General features: G+C 37.3%; 1 protein-coding gene across 1 annotated transcript; it reads right to left on the reverse strand.

The window, feature by feature from the left end:
- Positions 1–1751: 1751 nt before the first annotated feature.
- On the reverse strand, positions 1752–21609 carry RIMOC1 (RAB7A interacting MON1-CCZ1 complex subunit 1). Its single transcript, XM_072824755.1, has 6 exons — positions 21336–21609; positions 17560–17666; positions 15134–15277; positions 12220–12351; positions 11243–11357; positions 1752–6408 (listed from the first exon to the last, which is right to left on the reverse strand). The coding sequence occupies exons 1-6, from the start codon at positions 21433–21435 to the stop codon at positions 6122–6124; spliced, it is 885 nt and encodes a 294-aa protein (XP_072680856.1). The 5' UTR covers positions 21436–21609; the 3' UTR covers positions 1752–6121.
- Positions 21610–24999: the final 3390 nt, after the last annotated feature.

The raw sequence follows: 24999 nt of genomic DNA on the forward strand, positions 1-24999 counted from the left end.
CTTGAGTGGCATCTGGGTAACTCAGTCAGGTTGGGTGTGTCTACCTTTGGCTCAGGTCATGATCCTTGAGTCCTGAGATCAAGCCCCACATTAGGCTCCCTGCTCAGCAGGGAAGTCCACTTCTCCCCTAGTGCCTTCACCCCACTTGTGCGCTCTCTCTCTCAAATAAATAAATGTTCATAAAATACAATTCCATTCTTGAGAATGAACGTAATAGATAGATCACTACATAATTTGGTTTAAACTCCTTGTCAACCACTAGTTGCATACAATATCCAGGACCTGCAATTATCCATTCTTTTTGTGAAGGTATCAAATACGGAAATTCTAAATTTCACAATCAATGCATCCGTCCACCATTGTTATATAACCCAAATCAACTTTGAAAAATTAATCCTTTTTTAGTCTTCAAAATAGAAGATCAGCAACTTCATAAAACAAGTCTATAGGCTATAGGAACATATATGTAAGTTATATGTATATATACAAATATTTAAATATATAATTATATTTAACATTATACTATTTGCACACATTGTCCCTTCATATATATTAAGCAGAGTGCTTAATACTTAATAATGAACACAATAGGAATCCCTGGGTGGCACAGCGGTTTGGCACCTGCCTTTGGCCCAGGGCGTGATCCTGGAGACCCGGGATCGAATCCCACGTCGGGCTCCCGGTGCATGGAGCCTGCTTCTCCCTCTGCCTATGTCTCTGCCTCTCTCTCTCTCTCTGTGACTATCATAAATAAAAAAATAAAATAATAAAATAATGAACACAATATTTACTGGCCTGAATTTACACTTCTAAAGGAACTATCTGGGGATCTCAATGTCAAGTAACAGAAATCCAATAAAGCCAGATAACTGAGGTTCTCTGAGATCTGAATTTAAAGTTTCATTATTTTTCTTGCATGCTGTTGCTCTTGGGCAATAACTAATCCAATTAATTGCAAGCTTGTTTCTATGAGGTTGTCCAGACAAGAATGAACTATGAATAGATTAACCATATGGTATTTCGTCTCCCTTTTCTAGGAGCAAGAAAGAACTAGCACAAGAAAAAAAAAATGTGTTTCAATTCAAGTATGAAGTACTGAAATGGTTCTCAGCTTTTACAAAGAAATGTGAACATTTATAAATGTATGGGTTATAATTTTTTTATTATGAAAAATTTTAACATGTATAGGAGAGTTAATAATGTAATGGAATCCCATGTATCCAGTAGCTGATTCAAGTTACCAATTTATCAATCTTGCTTCATTACCACTCCACCTAATATATACATCTCCATTGTCACTCAATTATTCTGACTGATGAGTATTATATTTTCCAGCATGATGAACTGATACCCAGAATTAGACTTAAGGAAAATAATAACTCTTTTGAGCTCTTCGGATGTGCTAAGCATCCTAGGAATTAACCCAACTGAATTAAGCAATTTGAACATTAACTCATTTAATCTTCAATAACCTGTGAGTAGGTACTATTATTCCTTTGTTAAATAATAGGATATTAAGGTACAGAAAGGGTAAGTAATTTATGTGGAGTCACATACCTAGGTAATGACAAGGCTAGTCTTCAGCCTCAGATATCTGGCTCCAGAATCCATATTCCTAACCACTCTACACCCTCTATCTGAAAGTTATTAGGACTGTAAGAAATAATATTCAAATGTCAATAGTAAACTGACAAAGTTTTCATTCTGACACAACACTCAGATATAAAAGAAAACAAATAACAGGATACAAATATGGGAATATGGTTTTATTAAAAAAAATTTTATATGCTCCAAAACATTTTACTTGGAAATCTTCACTAGAAGTAGGAAAACCAGAAACTTTAGAACACCAGCATGAATACATAACAAATACTTTAATTGTGGATACATTAAATGTATTTTAATATAATACTTCCAATAACATGTTATATCATGTTAAAAATAATATAAGGAAATAACACTAGAGAACTACAGAATCCTGGATTCTGTTGCAGATAAGGTATCCTTATTAGAGCCAGAAATGAAACCCTGGAAAGTGCCAAGAGAAAAGTGACTATCAATCCAAAACTCGGATGTCATCCAGTTGTGGGTTTTTAAAAATGCCATTAAAATGAATCTGAGAATACCTTTAAACACAGTTCCCACATTAATGAACATCCTAGAATCCACAGTGGGAGTGTAAATGTAGAAGTAGGAATGTAATTTTATTGTGGGATTTTAGCCATAACTCTCATCTCACTCTACTGTAAGCAAAGGAATGAGAGAAAGTCTTGTCATGATTTGCACCTTAATCAGCATCAAACAATTCACAGTAGCCAGAAACCCTATAAATGCCACAAGGCAGATAGGCCTTTAAGTTTCAAAGCCTACTTAACATAAAAAAAAAAATTCATACTGGGAAAGAACCACACAAATTTAAGGATTATGAAAAAATCCCTTAACAGAGTTTACATTTTCGTAACCATCAGAGAACTCAAAATGGAGAGAAACCCCCGCAGTGTAATAAACACAATGAGGCCTTTAGGTGATCACTCATTAGTAAAGCCCACACTGGAGAAAACATCTTAAATGTAATCAAAGTAAAAAGGTCTTAAGTAATGAATCATACCTTAATCTGTATCAGAACTTCCATAAGAAAGAAACCTTATGAATGTATTGAATGTGCAAGGCATTTAACCAAAGGGATAGAATTTGAAAACACTAATCCTAAAGTACATAGGTGCCTTCTCAACCACGATAAATAAAATAGCACTACTTTCCAGTCACACAAGCCCTTTACCCTGCTTTATTCTTCATAGCACTAACCACTTAATACACTATAAATTTATTTCTTAAAATGGGTTAACTTCCCCAATAGAATATAAACTCCAAAAGATGGTGTTTTACACAGCTATATCATCAATGCCTAAGATGAAACCTGGCATCTAGAGGCACATAATAATTGTTGATGAAGGAATTACAGTGCTTTCCTTATGTAGAGTATTTGTTATCTTGAAGATACTTCATTCTAAATGAAAAGAATTTACTTAGGCTTTAACACATGCGTAAAAAAAATCTGTTGTTCCTTGTTTTGTAATACACCAGAGTAAAAAGCATTTTAACTGTTATGGTCTACAAATTATTCTCCAATCATGTGAGGGATGGAAAAGTTGTACAAAAAGCACCCGGTAGCACCCTCAGAACTACACCAACCAGTGAGGGACCCAAATGGTTCACAAGGGTCAAGAAGGCAAAACGAAGTTCCCATTTCTGAAGAGAAAGTTACGGTTTTCTCAAGTTCCAAATCTATGTAATACTTTACTCCTCTAAGGAGTAATTCCTTATTTGCCTTGTCAACTACTGGTATAGAGGGTGTGGCAGTTTGGAATCCAAAAGCAGCAACCCTTTTGTGCAGAGTTCGGCACTTAAGAACCAGGTCTCTTGTTAATTAAAAAAGAAAAAATCACTAAGGGCCTACTCATCATTAAGCACAAAGTATAAATTTTTTTAAGTAAGGAGTTTACCAACTCATTAAGAAAAGAACTATAAAGCAGTGTTACCTGTTTGTTAACATGTGAGGGAAGATTAAGGGAACAGAAACAAATGAACATCAAACTGTTGAGTGGAATGAGCTGAAAAAAGCCTTAAAGATAGTTTCACTGGAACTGAGTCCTAAAGGATAAATGGGTGTTCACTTGGCCACAACGAAAGGCAAAGCATTCCAGGCAGAAGTAATAAATGCAAAGAGTACTGAGGGGAAAAACACACAGCACGTTAGAAAAGAAACCAAAGTGCTTGCAACTGATCACCATGCTCCAAAAGGGGAGGGTTAGAAGGGTAAGGTGAGGGAGGGTGATCTGTATTCTAAGACCATACTAAAAATGATTTAAATCTTTATACTTAGAAAGCACAAAGGTATTTTATAGTAAAATTGTTAAAAAGCTATGTTAAATAAAAATCTTAGTTGTGTATGGAGAAGCAAGGAGACAGAGATAGGGAGAGATTTTCCTTGTACCAAGAGGCTCTATCAGAATGTTAATCAAATAGGGGCCTGGGTTTTAAGTGTTTGAGGAACACTAGACTAAAACATGATTACACAGGATGCATTACAGGGATAAACATGGGAAGGTAGACAGTAACCAGGTCATGGCATTCTCTGTTGCCCTGCACTGTGAAAGATTAAAACAACCAAAACATAAACCAAAATGGATTTTAGATTAAAGATGAGGCTTAGTTGTTTGGACATACTGAATTTAAAATTACTAAAATTATCTAAGTGAATATATTTAATAGGCAGTTATAGGAAGAAGGCTCAGAGAGCAGAAGCTGGGATTCAAGCTCCAAGTCTAGAAGTCAGTTGAACATTATAGGTGTCAGAAAAAGCCATGGCAAGGAATAACATCACCTAAGAGTAAGTAAAAAAAGAGACAGAGAAAGGAAAAGGTAGAGAGGATAAAGAGAAAAAGGACAGATATTTAGGGAAGAACAATACCTAAACCAGGCAGGAAAACAACAACAAAAAAAGAAGCCCAAGGGAAATAAGGAAAGGTGGAGATTGACTTTCAACAGGAAGCAGGCTACATCTTTTCTTCTAAAAATGGAGGAAATGAGTAGGGCAAAGACAGGAAATACAAGTTGAACTCCTTATAGTTTTAATCTTCTGTAAGACAGGACCAAGAGCCATAAGCTAAGGGAGGGGACAGAGGACATGAGGAAAGTTAGAGGTTTAGATTGGCCACCATGGGAAAAGGAGAGAAGTCACACCAGAAAAAAGCAAAAGGCTTATATTGAGGATTCTCCTAAAGTTAAAGCTGAGATACTTATAGGGACTGCACTTTGATGGGCTGCATGTACTTCATAGGGATGCAACATTCCAAAAAAAGATGGGTGACAGGAATAATTCAATGCTGAGACTTGCAGAATGATTAGACTGAAGGACAAAGGGACAATGGACCTGAAGGGATTGTGGTGTCCCCTATAAGGATGAGGCTGGATCAGGAAGGAGAAAATCTGAAAGAAGCTGATGGTTTAGGACAAAGAGGAATAGTCCAAAGAAAGGGGCTATGAAGAAGCTGAAGAGATGCACAGAAATAAAGGAGAAAAAAGTAAAAAAAAAAAAATAAGTACAAAGCTAGAAGGATGTGAATTGTCATCAGTTACTGAAATTTAAGATTTCAGAAAGAGCAACTCAGGATGGTGATATTCATTCAAAGTGTAGCCATGGGAGTAAGTTCTGGAATGTGATGAAGTCACGGGAGCAGAAGTCAAGGATATCAGCAAGGTATTAGGATCATCCCAAGATGACATAGGAGTTGAGGTAGACAGAAATACTGAGAGCAAGAGAGCAAGTTAGGTTCTCTGGCCTTTATCATTCATCTCTACTATTAAAGACAAAAATATTAAAATGTCAATATATATGAAAAGGTACATTCTAAACACATATGAGTTAATGATGGACTAACCTAACTTGGTTTCATCTTCATTACTCATTTGATAAACCCATCCGTTTTCTTTTAAACAAAATAGGAAAATTGCTTGAAAATTTTTATATGATGCCAATAGCATAAAAACTGTAAATGCCATTAGTAATGGTATAAAAAAAAATGAAACATTTGTTTTGTGGCATCTTTCTATTTATCTTATTCTGGAAATGGAGTCTGAATACTAGTTGTAATTTTTTATTTTGCCAATTTTTATATCCACAGCATATATCTAAAGCAATGAGGTGACTTGATTTTAATCTTTGAAGCATAGCAAACTTCAAAATAGATTTTAAAATAATCTGAAAATCTATAAAATGGTCAATTTTATGTCACAATAAAAAAAAAAAAAACCTAACTAGTAATAAAAAAATTTGTAAAGCTACACTGAATTCCTACTTAGTATTAGCTATAGAATATCTGCAGTTCAGGCTGAGTTAGAATAACATACGTGTCATCTTAAAAATTAAAGAATCGTTCCTTCATAGATTTAAAAATATATACTGAAAGATGCTTATGGCATTTAAAAACAGGAAACCACGTTGGATATCTTTATGTAGTGTAACATTCTTAAACTCAGTGTCAATATATCTTCTTTTCTGGAACATTTCCATTTCATAGGTTTTTTTTTTGTTTTCCTGTTTGAAAAGGAATAGATGGACTTACTGGTTAGTGTGATGCTGAAAGAAGTTTAAAATTTGTTTTGCATTTGTTGTATTCCATTCTTGTTCTTTCAGGGGTCCTTCACACACAGATACATACTTTTTCAAAATTTTTTCTCCTACTTCTCGGAAATCCAACGGTTCTTTTTGTGTCATATAGCTTGCTCCAGAAACACCAGAATCCACTTCGTGATTTTCTGGCTGTTGATCTGCACAATGCTTTAATCCCCAGTAACACATTTCTCCACTGTACATCATAGCCAGCAAATGAATGTCACTAAATATTCCTGGGAAAATCATTTAAGTTGAGAAATTAGAATTTAAATGTTTAAAAAGAAACCCTGGTTATTCAAATTCTAATAAATTTCTTTTACATCATTAAGCATTTTTCTTCTCATTTAACAGTTATACTAGAAAAACCAAATTATCACTAATACATTTCTCATGTAACTGGCATTTCTCTATTATATGAGGTCCATCACCCCACCCCCTAAAAAAAAAAAAAAACAGGAAAAAAATAATTATTTAGGTCACTGTGTTCTTAACCTTTTTGGGATTCTCTTTAGGACCTCTTTGAGAAACTAATATCATCAATGGAACCTTTCCCAGAATATACACCCAAAATTTTCCATATATTTCAGAACACTTAGAAATCCTGAATCTCATCCATGAACACAACTTTTATTTTGGGGTATATTCTAGGATCAGTGATACAGTTCCAGTCAAGTAATCTACACCTCTTGTATTTCTAGAAGAGTCTACAGAAATTTAACAGACATAAACATGACCCTAAGAGGCCATATAATTCTAAATTAACGAAGATGCTAAATTACATATCTGAGATGCTTTATGTTCTCAGATAAAAGGAATATAATGGAGGATTGTCAAGAGTTAAAAGCATTCTTATTATGAAATAAAGTAATTATATAATTAAATATTTATGGCACGGAGTATATTAATTTGGTAGACAGACAAACAGAACCAGAATCAAAAGATCTGGGTATAAATTATTGACTGTGATTTTGGGCAACTTTGAGCCTAAGTTTGCAAATCTGAAAAATGAGATTCTGTACACTCTCCTATTTCATGGAGTTGTAAGAAATACATAAATAAAAATATATATAAGTTTTAGAAACCACAGAATGCTATTAAAATACATGATTACCTAACTTCTTAAAGCTGCTAGAATACAAAATAATGATTTATTCTTATGAATGATTAGAAAAATTTACCTCAAATCAATGAGTACCATAATCTTAGTTGCTCATCTAATATGGCTCATCAGAAATGACTATAATGGTACTAGAGATACAAAATAAGAAGAACAATCCAACTTTCAAAACTAGCATAGTGTCTATGTCTTGAATCTACTGCAAGGATTGTATAATCTCAGAATTTGTTCCTACAGCTTAGCCCTTTTCTTTATCTCAAATTCAGGTTCTAAGCAGTACCAAGAGAAAGAACAGGCTTAGCAGGAGAGATGACTCATTAAACCAACAATAAAGAAACAGTCATTTAAGAGCAGAATCTGAGGCTTGCATTCATGAAAATGATAGGCTACACTAATTATGCTTTCTGTGAATGCATAATTCACAGTGTTATGTACTATAGAAGTATAAACATTATTGTTATAAAAATAATCTATAAACATTAATAAATATAATCATTTCTCTTCACTATTCCTTTAGTTAAAAGATCATAAGCCTCAGAAGGTTACATTAGATGTTATTCAGAATTACATTTTGTATTAGATATGGCATTTTGTTGAATGCATATCCTTTTTATTTGTGGGATCCTATACGCTGTCTAGTTATTCCTCAAAAGAATGGCTGAGGGTAATAAAAAGATAGAAACTAAAATGGAGGGAAGGATGAACTTTTAAGCAGGCTAGAGCTTTGGGAAGAAGAGTAAAAGTATTTTCCACAAAGTGAGGCCACTTGGGAAGGGTGAGAGGAGTGTTTGCCTTGGGGATATCTAGGATCCAATCTCTGCCCAAGTCTAAGTTAACCTCAGTCTTTATATTAACCAGGAGTGACTGCTGAACAGGGGCACAGATATCCTATGGAAAAATGTTACTAGAGAGAGTGAATGGCTATATGCTAAAGAGTTGTTCTCAAACTTGAGCCTACATTAGGATTACCTGGACAGGCTAACATGTTGGTTGCTGAACCCCCAAACTCTAGAGATTCAGATTTGGATATGGGATTGAGTCTATGAATCTGCATTTTTAACAAAGTCCTAGCACTTAGAGTAACGCTGCTGATCCAGAGACTATGCTAAAGTAATGTAGGTAAGTATCAACAGAAGAGATGAACAATGTAAATTAGGCACTCTCTCCCTTTCAACTTCCCCAAGGATTTCACTACTTTCTATAGTCTTTTTGCTGCTATGAACTTTCCTTGATATTTTTTCTCTTAATGCTCTGCATGGTTTCCAATAAAATATTCACTTCATACTATGCAAGTCAGTGCACTTGGTGAAATGCATGTGATTATTGGGGGGGTGGGGGTGCAGGGAAGGAGGAGGAGGATAACCCAAGAAGTGAGAATGAGGGCAGAAAGAGGACTTCCATGGGGGGGGGGGGGGGGAGGGGGGGGAGAAGGTGGCCAGATTGATTTTCCCTAGGAATAGTGGTATCTAAAATCTGGCTGCATTGTACTATGGGAGCTTATTAAAAATGGATTCCTGGGGATGCCTGGGTGGCTTAGCGGTTGAGGTCTGCCTTTGGCTCAGGGTGTAATCTTCAGGTCTGGGGATAGAATCCCTGCAAGGAGCCAGCTTCTCCCTCTGCCTATGTCTCTGCCTCTCTCTCTGTATCTCTCATGAATAAATGAATAAAATCTTAAAAATAAATAAAATAAAAAATAAATAAAAACGGATTCCCAGACTCCATATATTGAACTGACCCTGCGTGTGTTACACAGAAATCTGTTCATTTTTAACAAGCTACCTAGGCAATTAGTAAGATGGTAGTTCTGAGGTATTCCTTTCAGGGATCTAAAATCCAGTTACACTATGAGCCAGAATGCTGCTGAGAAGGCAGCAGGGGAGGTCCTTAATGGTATAAAAAAAAGTCATAAGCTAAGGGTGTGCAAAGCTCTATCGTACTTTGATTTAATCCATTTGACTCCAGGGTTATTCTGACAAAGCTATTTTAATAAGGGTCCACAGAAGAAAGACACTCAGAAATGACATAAAGAGGCTTATTGAATATATTATTTGGTTATTTTTAAAAGCTGAAAATTTAATGGCATGCAAGTAATGTTCAGAAGACAAAATGATTATCTCACCTTGGAAAAAGAAATAAAAATCACACTAACTATACACTGCTTTGAGTTTTACCTGAATTTGGGTAAATTATCATTAAGATCTGGCCACAAAAATACTTTGGCAATTATTGAACTTTTAAAAATTAATATTAAGGATTATTCAGAATTATGCTTCCTCCTCCCTGATGGAGTCTCAGGAGTAATTTGGCCTCTGAAAGATACGCTTTTTGGCTTCTCATCTTGAAAGAAATGGAGTAGGGAGGAGCAACTGCTTTAGATGAGAGCAAGAAGCCAACACCAGAAGAGGGACCTGGCCCTGGCAAAACTGCTAGGCAGCAGATACTGTTTTCTTTTTTCTGGAAAGGAGGCCTATCCCTTTTGATTCTCCTCTTGAAGAAGTGGAAGCTAAGGACTAGTGCAATCAAATTATGATTTAAGAGAGGACACAAGTACATAAAACATCCTGAAGAGAACATTCCAGGCCATAAAAATATCTTAGTCTATAACTGGAAATGGGAGAATAAGGGAAATTGGTGACTCTTGCTACTTTCTTTGGTTCTAAATAGGCTTTGGTGCCCATCCCTGCTTTTCCTTTTATATCAACCCATGTGGATGGGTGAGAAGACTTTAGAAAGGCAATTGTCAGTGCAGCTAATCACTTTACTAGTTGTCTGAAAGAAATACTTCCTACAAATAAATCATCATACCCCATGTTTGTCAAAACATCATGATCACTGGAGTAGCATTTGGTATGCACAATTTTTAGGATAAGCTACTTGCCTGAACTAACTGAAAGTAATACCTTTCAGGAGCCAGTCATATGTTAATGATACTTAAATCATGCTGTTTTTTCTAGGCAATGTTTTCAAATAAAATGGAAAAGCCTACAGAAACTAATAAAGAAAAATAATCAATATATACTTAAAAAGATGGTAAAAATAAGTGGTTCTTCCCTCCTATACCTCAGTCTAAAACTCAGTGATACTCTATATCCAGTTCCTAACATTTTTAAGTGCATAGATATTTATGACAGGAACTAACAGTTGACACCCAATACTCATTCTTCCCTCCTGTCTCAGTTAAGAGACAATTTTATTTGGGATGGCAATGTATTAGGTAAAGGGCTATCCTGTACATCCCAGGTTCCCTTGTACATGTATGAAGCCATGTGATTAAATTTTTGCCAGTGAAATATAGGTGGAAGTTGAAGTGTCAGAAACTAAGATGGTTGCTCCAAAGGAGAAGATTTAGCTGAAAGAAACATCCTTTTGCCATCCCTATAGAGTGAAACATAGGTGAGATGAAAGAAGCTCCAGGAGCATCCTGAGACACTGGGGATGCATAGACACTGAGGATGCATTATCCTCAACAGGGATTCATGTTGCACAGCTCTGGGAAGAACTGTTTACATGGTAGTCTATATAAAGTGCCTCCCGGAGGCTGTAAGGCTACCATTCTGAAGATGATGGAGAAAAAAGGTAGAACATGATAATGCCTTGTGCCACCATAACCAGCTCTGAACTGTTTTTATGTGAAAAAGCAGTAAATTTCTACTTGTTTAAAAGTTACTTCCAATCTGTTTCAAGTAGCTGAATCTAGTGCTTGAATGGGGGCTATGTGGGGATACAAAATAAAAGCAACATGATATATAATTCTCCCAGAATTTCTAAAGAGAAATTAGCAGTATTTTTCTGTATTACATTAAAAGATATTTAGATTTTTTTAAAGCCCTTTTATTATTTTTTGGTAGATAATGTAACTCCAAATTCATTTAAATCAGAGGTAAGTCTAATAAACTTAAAACTTTTTAAAAACCTTTAAAACAGAAAACTTCAAAAAGAAATCACATTACCTTCACTCAGTAATTTAGCTGTGTCTAAGTCTTGGAAAGAAACTCCTTCATTTAACTGGATAGGACACCGATAATTTAGCATCTGTAGCAAGTAACTGATTCCATCAATAAGGTACTAAATAAAAGTCAAAACCAAAAATTGCAAGTATTATATGCAGAGCTGTAGAAACTTTAAGTGTCAATTTTTTCCCCATTCCTTACTTAAGAGAAAATTGGCTAATATGCAGACATACCTTATGGTTATTATACTACCATGGTAGAAGGACCCACTACCCCCAAAACTTTTATAAATGTAACCTTCCCAAATACGCCAAGTAGCAAAATAGTATGGGGGAAAATAAATCAACCAAGAACACATGATTCAGTAATATACCTGTCGAAAACATTATCAGAGGAAGAAAAGGATAAAGATAATAAAGATGCGTTCAATAAGTATTTATTAAAATATATATACGCACTTATTATAATTTAGAAGTATTATGATCAAACTTTGTGTACCTCTCACTTCCAGGCGTACATAAAGCATGCATATAATCAACTCAAGTTAGACTCCTTAGTGATACTTAACGCTAAGATTTACTGATTTGGTCACAAGAGTCAAGATGAATCCAAGGGGTACACTGTTCTAGCAGCAGGGTCATGGGGTTCTTTATGAGTGATCTGCTGACAGAGAGAGGCTCATCAGGTCTGTTTCTTTAGGCCTAATAAAATTAATAGACTGTCTAGCTTGTATTTTAAAAGGTAAAAATCCAAAACTTAAAAAAAAAAACAAAAAAACACATAGAACTTCCCAGTTTACATAGGTTTTCACATGTTATCTTATTTAAATCTTCTCAATAATTCCAATTTGTTTAAGAATACATAGCTAGTAAGTAAAAGATCTGGAATATAAACCCAGCATTCTTACTACATCAAAGACAGCTTTTTGAAACCTATAAATGTCAATGATCAAAAATGTATAAGGAATGCCCTTTTACCTTTTTAAGCAAACTGGACTTTCTTGTGAGCCACTCTCTCCTTTTGGTCAGAGAATGACAATACATATAGAGTAGGGCTCCCCGTCTCCAAGAGAGACATTCCAGGAGTTCATCCCCAAGCAAATCGCACGGCTGAAATACAACAAAAACATAGCTAAAAAAAAACGAAAAACAAAAAACAAAAAACCTCACATCTATAAAAATCAAAACTTCAAAATATGGAGCAATTCAAAACGCTTTCATTTCATAAAATCTCCTCTTTACTTAGGTGCTTACACATGAATGCCTTACTTGGAATCAGAAGTATAGAAATCTATTGCTACATGAAATTTAAAGTACTCCTATTTGCAATATTTTAGAAAATAATGTTTCAGTATTTTAGTAGTTAATTCTAATAAAACTAAAATAGAAGTTTTCTAAAATCTGATTAAAAAGATAATTTTTCATTCAGTGAGTGTATGGGAAAACTGGACAGTTACATGCAAAAGAATGAAAATAGACTTTCTTACACCATAAACAAAAATAAACTCAAAATGGATCAAAGATCTAAATGTAAGTCCTGAAACCATAAAATTCCTAAAAGAAAACATCGGTAGTAATTTCTTTAATATTGGCCTTAGTAACATTTTTCTAGGTATGTCTCCAGAGGCAAGGGAAACAAAGCAAAAATAAACTACTGAGACTACACCAAAATAAAAAGCTTCTCCAAGCAAAAGAAGTCATCAGCAAAATGAAAATGCAACCTACTGAATGGGAGAAGATATATGCAAATGATGTATTTGAGAAAGGGTTAATATCCAAAACACATAAAAAATCTATGAGTTAACACCAAAAACCTCCAAATAACCTGATCAAAAAGTGAACAGAGGACCTGAATAGACATTTTCAAATGAAGACATGCAGAGATGGCTAAAAGACACATGAAGAGATGCTCACAATCACTAATCATCAGGGAAATGCAAATCAAAACAGTAAGATATCACCTTGTACCTGTCAGAATGGCTAGAATCAAAAAGAAGAAATAACAAGTGTTGGTAAGGATATGGAGAAAAAGGAACCATCATACACTGTGAATGGGAATGTAAACTGGTACAGCCACTGTAGAAAAGAGTATGAAGGTTTCTCAAAAAATTAAAAATAGAATTATCATATGATCCACTAGTGGGTATTTACCCAAAACAAAGACTAATTTGAAAAAATACATGCACCCCTACCTTTATTGAGCACTACTTACAATAGCCAAGATATGGAAGCAACCAAATGTCCATCAATAGATAAATGTGGTAAAGATGTAGTGTATATATACAAAGGATTATTATTCAGCCATAAAAAAGGAGATCTTGCCATTTGTGACTACACAGATAGACCTAGACAGTATCATACTAAGTGAAATAAGTCAGAGAAAAACAAATACCATATGATTTAACTTATATATGAAATCTAAAAAGTAAATGAATAAAAAACAAACACAAAGCAGAATCAGACTCGTGAATACAGAGAAAAAAACTCATGGTTGCCAGAAGGATGGGTGAAATGGTGAAGGTGAGTATAGGCTTCCAGTTATGAAATGAGTAAATCACAGGAGAAAAAAGGTACAATGATATCGTAATAGCCTTGTAAGATGTAGCTACACTTATGAGCATAGCATGGCATACAGAGTAGTTGAATTTACTATCTTGTATACCTGAAACCAATGTGACATTGTATGCCAACAATACTTCAATAAAAAATAAATTTTAAAAAAGGATAACTTTTCAGAAATATGTTACTTGAAACAAGATCACACTTATTTGTACTACTGCTAGAATTAAATAATGAAAAAATATATACAAAAACAGTTTTAATAAATCAAACTTTTAGGGGAGCCTGGGTGGTTCAGTCCATTAAGCATCTGCCTTCAGCTCAGGACATGGTCCCAGGGTCCTGGGGTCGAGGCTTGTGTTGGGCTCTCTGATGGCCAGGGAGCCTGCTTCTCCCTCTCCCTCTGCCGCACCCGCCCCCCCACTCCTGCTTGTGCTTGCTCAAGCTCCCTTTCTCTCTCTCTCTCAAATAAAATCTTAAAAAAAATACTGCTTCCTGAGTCAAACTTCTTAAAATGAGGCCTTTGTGATTTCACTCTCTATCACTATAAAAAAATATATGATGATCAAATTTTTACTGTGTTGTATCATTTAAAACTTGGGATTACGTGTTCCTACAGTCAGCATCCCCTCAGTATCCCCTGATAAACACATAAAGAAAAAAAAAATCTAAGTAAAGAGAGCCAAAAGGCAGTTAAAGAGTTATTTGCGTAAAAGAGTACCTAAGGCTAGACACAAAAATCTTGGAATCATCTAAACAGAGAGGAAAGTAAAAAGCATGTGAACAAGTTATGAAGACAGAACAGAGACGATCAAAGGATTAAGAAGATCACTGGTGAAGGCCTATCTTTCCAGGATGGGAGAGGAGGAGATGACTGGGGAAGAGCAAGAGCAATGCTCTGAGACAAGAAGAGAAAGGAGCATGCAGGACCTCAGCGGGATGGGGCAATCAATGAGAAAGAAGACAGCAAATATCCAGGGGGAAGAAGACTGTAAAAAGGACAAGAGATGTGGTTAATTAGATCACTAGGGACCTTTAAGAAAACAGCACCAGCAAAAGTAAAGGGAACAGAAACAGCAAATATCTGTGTTTAGAAAATGATCGGCCACCATTAATTCCAAAACAATTCCATCATGCAAATATTCTGAAACATATATGTTATACTTTAGTTAAGATGTTGGTCTGAAGCATTAAAACTCTCATATATTCCTCCTTCAATCTTAATTTAAGACAGAGACAAAGATACATTCCAGAAGAAAAAATTAGACTCCAAAGAGCAATACAGCAAGAATTAGCACCATTCCACTATAATTCACAAGCATGCAAAACTTACTTTTGGATGCATATTATTTTCTTTAACTAAAATTTCTGGTTCTGAAAGAAAATTGATCAGCTCTTTAACTTTCTGTGAAGAGTCTTCAGGAAAATCTTCATCTACTAGTTTGTTCTCCTCAAAATATGTCATGTCCAAAATAGCCTGAAGCAAAAAAAAAAAAAAAAGTATCCATAAATGATTTAAACATGAATAATTCTTACAGTTTAACCTTACATATACAGATGCTTTATAAGACAGTTAAATCTTCTGGCACAATATTTAAATTTGAAAAGTAGGAAAAATGTCTACAGTAAATATAATCTGAGATGGACTTTATAAGAAACTTCATAGTTATTTTACTAAAATGCTGAATTAATGATCTTGCTTCTCTCAAAAAAATTAAATAAAATGGAAACTTAAACTAATCATGTATAATTAGGAAAATTAACTTATGTTCTTTTCAATTTACACATACCTACTTCTTGAACGTTGTCTAAATGCTTGCTATATCAATTTAAGGTCAACACCCCTAGTTTTATATATTGAATCTTCAAAGGATTTGTTTCCTCAAATGCAGAACCAGCATTTGGGGGATATGTATCCTGCCGCCCAATAAAGGCAACATATCACCAACATTATGCAATTTAAACACTAAATCCCCAGCATTTCTAAATACCAGATCTTCTGTTCAAGTGCCTTAAAACTACCCAATTCTGTCTTTTTTAGTTTACTGAACTAAGACTAGGAAACTGAATTATACCACTAATCACCTAATCAAGGATAAGTCAATTTTCTTTTATTGGTAAAATGAAGAAACTGCTTTTCAAAGTTCTTTGCTTTGAGGATAAAATGACTTAACATATGTAAAGCACGTAGAACATAAACTAGCATACAGGGCTACTTAAGCGCTAACTGTTCTTATGCAGAAGGCCTAAGCCAAGAAGGGCAAGATCATTATCCAATGGAGAATTACCTGTTGATTCAAAACCATAATTAGGGTCCAAGGAGGCCTGGGGAATTTAAATCTGTATCTCCAGGTCCTTCCTCTTATCTTTAGAAATAAATTAGAATGTTTAGGGGCACCTGGCTGGCTTAGTCAGTAGAGCATGGGATTCTTGATCTCAGGGTCCTGAGTTTAAGCCCCATGTTGGGCATGGAGCCTAGTTAAAATAAAAATACATAACAAATAAATAAATAAAATGTTTAGAACTCTCCCATATGAAAGAAATGCAATAAGCAGGGAGTCCTCCAAAGGAAAAGAAGGTCAGGCAAAGCTCTGCCAAATAACAGCAGGCCTTTTAGGGTTTGTGAGTAGTTGTTACAGGTTCATTCAACCATGATACCTGAAGGCAGAAACCAGCTTTATGTACCACTTAAAAGAAAGCAGAGTGCCAGGCATCTAAGTGGTATTCATGTGTACTCTGGAAGCTTATCTCAGTTAATTTCTATAACCACTTCATTTTTATGATCCCTTCCCCATTCAAGTAAGAGCGTATGAAGCACTGTGTCAACTATAAAGCTCTACAGGAATGTTAGTTATGTAATGAAATTACGTTACCTTTTTAAAAAAAGATTTTATTTATTTATTCATGAGATACACAGAGAGAGGCAGAGACCTAGGCCGAGGGAGAAGCAGGCTTCCTGTGTGGAGCCTGATGCAGGACTGGATCCTAAGACACAAGGATCAGGACCTGAGCCAAAGGCAGATGCTCAACCACTGAGCCACCCAGGTGCCCCTATGCTTCTTAATGTCAATTTGCCTCATCAATGTTTGAGAAAGCCAAGAAAATAGGTCTTGTCCGCACAGAGACCTGGATTTGAAAGGAAAGTAAAAAATGGGAGAGGGGTCTCAGAAGAATCTTATAGACCTACATGACAATAGCAGAGGTGTCCTGTTGAGAATCTCAAGAAAAGATCAATTTCAGGTGAAAAAAATAATCAGGGACCTCACAGAGACCTTCATTCCCTCTTAGTAACCTTTAAGAAGTTGGAAATTGCATGTATTAGTGTTTTGTTTATTTATACATAAAAGGAAGCAATTCTGTTATCCACAAGATTTTTTTCCTTAACACGTAAGATAATAAATCTTCCTTTTTTGCATACTGCCTCAAAGTTTGAAGTCCATGTGGTTTATACATACAGGGGGCTTTTTTGACAAAAATTAAACACTTTATTTTTATCTTAAAGTTTAAAAAAAATTAATTAATTAAAAATAAATAAAGTTTTTATTTTTAAGTAATCTCCACACTCAACATGGTGCTTTAACTTACAACCCCAAGATGAAGAACTGCATGTTCTGTTGACTGAGCCAGCCAGGTGCCCCCAAAATCAAACACTTTAAATAGAGAATAAACTGGTTTCACTACACCTAAACCTTGGAGTCAGACATCTTATATAAGCAGTCTACCACTATGACATGTCAGAAACCACATCTGTTTCTGTACCTGTGTGTAAAGTTCTAGAAGATTTGATGGATTTGAACATTCTTTGTCTTCTCCACACAGAAGTTTCAATTTTTCTAGAGCTGCAGAGGCTCGAATTAAAAAGTGATCTGTAAGAGAATAAAAACATGAAGATTATATCATGTAGTTTCAAAGCATTAAACAAAAAGAGGTGTATCTGCAATGATGCTATGTTACAACATTGAAGAAGCAGCACGGTATTAATATCTTGTGTAAAACATGAAGTATATCATAATGCCTAACCCTCCTTAACAAATTTATCATATTTATTTTGAAAAACTAGACTGAACTTCCTAGGTTAATTTGTCATTTCTTAAATCCAATTTGTATTTTCATTTTCGTAACGCTGCTTTTATGATGTTCACATACTCAAAGTGTTTAAGTAATAAATTTAAAATTTTTATTGAAATATGCAATATATATTATTGCAATATATAATATATGCAATATACATAAATCTACAGAAAAGCCTTCCACTGAAAACTTAAAATTTCATAAATGTATAACTTTATCCTGTGTTTATATATTTATGTATGTAAATAGCTGTTACAATGAATTAAAATTACATAATCCATCTGGATATTTTAAAATTCCTTTAAAAACCTAGAAATGTAACAAATTACCTACTTCCTTCAAAGAAAGAACTAAGTAACCTAATATGTCCTCTAAAAACAATTTACCCTCCCTCTCCTCTACATTGTCTAATTTCTCCCCTTTCTCTAATGTCATATTCCCTTTGCTTCTACAGGTTCACTTTTTCTTATGCATTTTTCCTCCCTAACCTACAAAGTGTCCATACCAAGGGGCTATCGATCTACCCTTTTGCACCACCTCATGTCAAATTTAGATATGCCCACCATCAAGACATCAAAATCCTTGAGTTTGCCTCTCTGTGCTTCCCTTCTGAATTATATACCCTTTCTGACTCTAGCCAATGGACAGAAAACGTAATACTTGGTGCAGGCCTATCTGATCCAGCTTTAGCATTTATACAAATAGATAAGCTGTTCACTGTTTCAGTAAAGGCACCACCATCTTAAGTTATGTCTGCTGGTAATCATACGATGACTTCAAGTTTTCCCAGGTGAAGCCTAATCTGTATCTAAACCAGATTCTGCTTGCTTTTAAAGTCCTGAATTCACCTGAATTGAACGCTACTTCTTCTTTTTTTAAAAAAAGATTTTATTCGTGAGGAAGCACAGAGGGAGAGTGAGAAGGAGAAGGGTACTCCCTGCTGACTGCAGAACTTGATGTGGGGCTTGATCCCAGGACCCTGAGATTATGACCTGAGCCAAAGGCAGAGGCTTACCTTACTGAGTTACCCAGGTGCCCCAAAAGTTACTTCTTTAGCACTGTGCTCTCATTTTCTCACCAGAAGTAGTATCTACACAACCCAGAAAAAAAGATTCTACTGTGAAGTGAAATTGTATGGAACATGGCACTCCTAATGTGCTTCTTTAGAAACTGAGCCGATATTTTCTTCTTAAATTGCAAGACTATTTTAAATGTAAACATTTGCACTGAATTCACCAAACCACTGCTAAAGGAGTAGCTCATATAAACTCCTCTAAGTACAGGAGAAGGGGATAATGGCTCACATTTTAGCAAACTTTTATAAAATGCAGTACTTTTACTGGAACCATTACATAAAAGAAATGATTGGCAAAGCAAAGACAAGTGATTTTTACATAATCCCTGAAAAAAGTCCTTCTCATGGAATACTTTCATATAGTAAACATACTGTGTTTGTACAATGAGAAAGAACTAAAATTGATTAGTAATGAAAAGTGCGTTCTTAGATGGAATTTCTGGCTGCATATTATCTAATTTGAGGTAGAAAATATAACCTAATATAAACATATAGTTGATACATTAAAGGGCACATTTTGAGTGAACATTATTTTTGTTGTGTGGAAAATAATGCCAAATTCAATTCAAACACGCAACCATGTTTTAATTAAACTTCATAAAATAAGAAAATCTTGCTACTAATACTGATTAATAGCTCATACCACGGATCACTAACATTTTAACTTCTCGCAACTTTAAAGTCTCCCAACAAGGAGCACCTGGCTGGCTCAGAGTAGAGCATGTGACTCTTGATCTTGCAGTTGTAGACTGGAGCCCCTTGTGTGTAGAGATTATTTAAAATCTCTCACCCCTCATTCAGACTAGGATTAAAGAACTCTTCCATGGGAAAATGAGAATGGCTTTTGGGTCCAGTGATAAGTGAATAAAAAATAAGTGAATAAAAAGTGAATAAAAAATTACTCTTCGATCTCTTTAGACTGGTTTAAATGGAGTTAGGGTAGGGTGGAGATCATTGCATAGCTTAGTTATAAATAACTTGGACATGCTTCCAGGTAATAACCACTACAGTCCATAAACACTGTATGTGAATCCTGGGATTCACTTACCACACACCCAACAAGAAGTCAGCTTCAGGGTGATCCATGGGTTTTGAAGAACATACTCCTAAGAAAACCTAATCCAGCAAATAATCTTCACTGGAACTTGAGCCATTTCACTGTGGCCCTATCCTATTCAATAAATTCACCAACCATCAATCATCGGACAAAATGTTCCACTACTACTTTCCTGTAGTCCACAAGAATTTAAAAACCTATCTGTAGTAGAGGCTCAAAACTCAAAAAGAAAATAATGTAGGGGGATCCCTGAGTGGCTCAGCGGTTCGGCGCCTGCCTTCGGCCGGGGGTGTGATCCTAGAGTCCCGGGATCGAGTCCCACATGGGGCTTCCTACATGGAGCCTGTCTATCTGCCTCTCTCTCTGTGTGTGTCTCCTGCGAATAAATAGCTAAAATCTGAAAGAAAAGAAAAGAAAAGAAAAAGAATGTAGAACCTATAGGTTCTACCTATCTCAATACAATAAAACAGAGTTGGACTTGTAAGTCGAGATAAATGCGGATCCCTGTGTGGCGCAGCGGTTGAGCGCCTGCCTGCCTTTGGCCCAGGGCATGATCCTGGGGTCCCTGGATCGAGTCCCACGTCGGGCTCCCTGCATGGAGCCTGCTTCTCCCTCGGCCTGTGTCTTTGTCTCTCATGAATAAATAAATAAATCTTAAAAAAAAAAAAAAAAAGTCGAGATAAAGATATAATAAAAAATAAAAGTCAAGGAAATGCTCTAAGCCAGCCTGTGCTAAGGAAACCACTTAAAGACATTTCCAAACTAGTGTTCTGATACTAACAGAGCTCTTGTGAGAATTGAAGTAATGCATATGATGGGATCCCCCAAACTATACCAACGTAAAGCTTTTTTGTAGAATACTCTTTACAGTTGGGTGTAGAATCCAAAACGGAAGACGGAAATTCATAACAGTGAAAAACTGCTCCTGTTAGCCGTGCCTCGCTATCTTTGCTGCACCCAAACCACCAGGACTTGTGTACTATCGGCTTTAACCACTCCTTTAAACTTGTGTACTTTCATCCAGATTCTAACCCTTTCCCAATCGCTATCAAGAGCAAGAGGTGCAGCCCTCATCTGAGATTTAGAAGAGGTTTTCAGGGGTCATGCAAAATGCGGTTTCGACGCAAACGCCTTGGCAGAGGGCACCGCGGAGTTCCTGGAGGCGGACAACCGAGCCCTGCAGGGAGCCTCACGAGCGCCGGCCCCCGGGGAGCTCCGGTCCCGGGGCTCTGCGGACCACAGGCCGCAGCCTCCAGCGCCGTTCGCCGGCCGGCGCCAGCCCCGAACTACCGCCAGCCCGCCCGCCCGCCCCGCTCTCCTCCGCTCCCTCACCGTCTTCGCCGGCGGCTTCGCTAAGCTGCTGTATGTGGGCCTGAGCCAGGTCCCCGAGCTCCTCCACCCGCCTCGCCACACTGGGACTTGCGGCCGCCATGGCCACAACGGGCGGGCACGCCCCAGCCACGTGACGGCGCCTGCCCGCGGTCACCTGACCCCGGCGCCGGCGGGGCGCGGGGGCGGGGCTCGCGCGCTGGGTGGGCGGGAACCCCAGCTCCCCGAGGGGGCCTGTCCCGGCCGGCTGCGGCGGCTACGGTTTATTTTCTTCCTCCCGGACTTCCCCCTCCCTCCCCTCATCCGGAGCGACTGGCGTGCGTTAGGGGCGGGCATGACGTCAGGGCACGCCTGTCTCCCACCCCCTCCTCTAAGCCAATCGGGAGCTGCCCACGCCCTCAATTCACCCAATGGGAAGCCGGCTTTCTCCGCGGGGGCGCGCGCGGAGGAGCCGGAGGACGCGACTTGGCTGTTGGTGGTTGGCGTTAGGGGCCCGCGCTGCGGATGCCCGTAGGGCGGGCCGGAGGGCCTGGAAATAGGTCTGTCCCGTTTTGGCCTTGTAGCGAGGGCGCTGCCTAAAATAAAATGATTATAACATCCTAGTCAGAAATGGAAAGTCTAACAGCCCCCTTGCAGCACCTCTAAGTCTTGGAGAGGTTATTGCGTGTCTGGGGGGGTAGGAGGAGAGGGAGCCCCAAACACTAGTGGGCGTTCCTACTCTACGAGAAGGAGAGTCGCTTTTCTAAATCTTATTTTTAGCACCTGGGTTTTTATTTCTGAGCTGCAATGACTAACTCACATAAATGTACTTGAACCGTCTCGGGTCCAGCAGTACCAAAATTTTGCATTTACAAAAGTGCCCTATTGCCACACATTTCAGCCTCTCAATGTGCTCATTATGTGTGAAACTCAAGAGTTGCAAAGCACTTAGTCAACGAGTCTAATTTCTACTTTTCATTCTCTATATTCTTGCTTGTCAAACGAACCCTTTTTAAAAAGTTCTATTTATTAATGAGAGATACAGAGAGAGAGGCAGAGGGAGAAGCAGGGTCCACGCAGGGAGCCCGACGTGGGACTCGAACCCGGGTCTCCAGGATCAGGCCCCAGGCCGAAGGCGGCGCTACACCGCTGAGCCACCCCAGCTGCCCCTGTCAAACGAATCTTAACTCGAGTTTTGTTTCTCGATTCGACAAAGTACATCTTGACAAATCTCCATTCTTTCTTTTTATAAAAGATAGTTTTTCATTTAATAGGAAAAACTAAAAATAGGGAAATGCTGTGTTGTAATTTATAAGTGATTGATCACAATGGCTTCCTAGCTGACCTTTGTAAAATAGGGTCTTCTCTTTCAGTTCATAGGGGACACATCAGAATCTTGTATTAATTTTGTTTCCTTGGTGCCTTCTACAGCGCTTAGCACATAATGAGCATGCAGAACATGTCTATTAGTTAAAAATTCCATGTTACCTTGACAGTATTCTACTTTCCAATCAGAAATGTAAAGACCAGGAAGGTTGCATTATATGAGCAATGTGGCTAAGGAATCAAAACTCTAATAAGCATTTGATACCTCAGTGTATATTTTAAGTAAATTTACAATTCCAATAATTCAACAACCATGGACTTTCAATAGGAAGCATACTTGACACTGGGAATTATTGCTCAACTGATTAACTCAAGTGTGTGTGCGTACCTTCAGAGAGTTGAAAAGGATACCGGAGCATGTAATACAGCCCTTCAACTCCACATGAAGAAACTGGACAGAACTAGACTATGAACTGCTCCTAACCCTACAGTACAGGATTCTGTGATTTGTTCAAGATTTGTCCAAAGTAGGCACCTGAGGAAGAGTGCCTCACCATAGATATAAATGGATAACAGCCAGCCCTCACCAAGAAAAGCATTAAAGAAAATACTTGAGGCCAGAGAAACCCTGTCCTAAAAAAGAAAATATGAGTAATTTTCTCCAATTTTATAAGTTACTGTTACTTTAAAAAGCCTGTATTATAAAAATAGAATGCTGGGTTTTAAAAACTTCTCAGAGAAATTAATAACCATTACGAATCTACCAAAATATCTTCTAAAATAAATAACTGATCTATTTGTACCATTGTCCTCATCACTGATATACAATTGGATAAAATCCAGTTCGATAAGAAACTAATTAAATTAAATCAAATTTAGAACCAGAAGGCCTCTTCTTTTGCAATGTCTCTCTAGGTCCCTCTGCTGACAATGCTTAACATTGTCTCAGCTTACAAAAAAGAAATATCTAAAGGGCCCATACATTTTTTTCATAAAAGAGGCAAAAAGGGGTAAATTTAGAGCTAATAGGCAATAAATCTATAAGCAGAACAGTAATACCATATGCAATGACTCTGAGTTTGGAAATTGCTTGGCAGTTTGGAGGAACGGAAGGAGGCCAAGGGCTCCTAGTGTAAGGGGGAAAGTGGAACAAGGTGAAGCTTAAGAGCACAGGTGGAGGCTATCTCTTGAAATGGATGCCTCACTCACAATCATAGAAATAAACTCCAAACCCTGAAGTGAGCTCCCATTGGCCATGGCTACATTAAGTGATCCTGTTTTCTGGCCATGGCCAATTCATTTACTCAATTAGGTGGTTATTAATTCAATGTTTAATGAGCACCTACTGGATGCCAGGCACAGATGTATGGTAATGAACAAGACACAGCAGCCTTCGTGGAGATAGATCCAATGGTAGATAATAGATCCAGGGGTAAAAATTTGACAGAAGCCAAGACAGTCAGATTTCTTTCTCCTGGTAATTTTAAACAAGAAGAGAAGCACAGAGCAAGACTAATCACATTAATGTCCGTGTTCCAGAGAGAAACTCACCTGCTGCTGCAGAGGTTCCTTGGGGAGGACTTGGCTTCTTTGCCTCCCTACGTCTTGATTGCTCAACCTTTCCTTGATAGTTTTCTGTATCTTTATCCTGAAACTAATTAGAGTCAGTTTCTGTTGCTTGCAATAAAAAAAATACAGAATGGGTATAGGTTAGTAGGGGCAAATCAGGCAGGGCTTCTGATGCCATGTTAAAGATTGGGGGGAGGGGAGAGAAAGAGAGAAAGAGAGAGAAAGAGAGAGGCCTAGTTGGGGGAAGGGGACAGCAGGAGAGGGAGAGAGAGAATCTTAAGTAGGCTCCACACTCAGCACAGAGCCAGATGTGGGGCTCATTCTCACAACCCTGAGATCATGACCTGAGTCACAATTAAGTCATCTGCTTAACTGACTGAGCCACCCAGGTGCTCTTTAGACTTTCTTTATCTTAGGTGGGACAAGAAGCAAGGAAGTGATATGATCAGATTGTATTTTAATGACCTTCCGTTAGCTGCTGTGAGGAGAATGGAAAGGCAGAATGTAAAAGACAAGTGGGTAGTTCAGCTAGGAGACCATTTAGTTCTCTGGATGACAAAGTAATTCGTACTAGAATGTGGACAGTGGAAATGGAGAGAAGTGATTCAGATGGATATGCTATAGAAGTAGAATTAGTAAGATTTGGGGAAAGGATTGAATGTGAGAGGGGTGGGGTAAAGGTATCAAGGATATGCCCAGGTTTCTGCCAAAAGCTTCTTGGCCAAGGGCAGTGACATTTACAGATTCAATGAATCTGGATGTAGAGCAGATCAGTGAAGGAGAGCAAGAATTC

Source organism: Canis lupus, chromosome 4 (assembly GCF_048164855.1).
Source record: "Canis lupus baileyi chromosome 4, mCanLup2.hap1, whole genome shotgun sequence".
Taxonomy (NCBI): domain Eukaryota; kingdom Metazoa; phylum Chordata; class Mammalia; order Carnivora; family Canidae; genus Canis; species Canis lupus.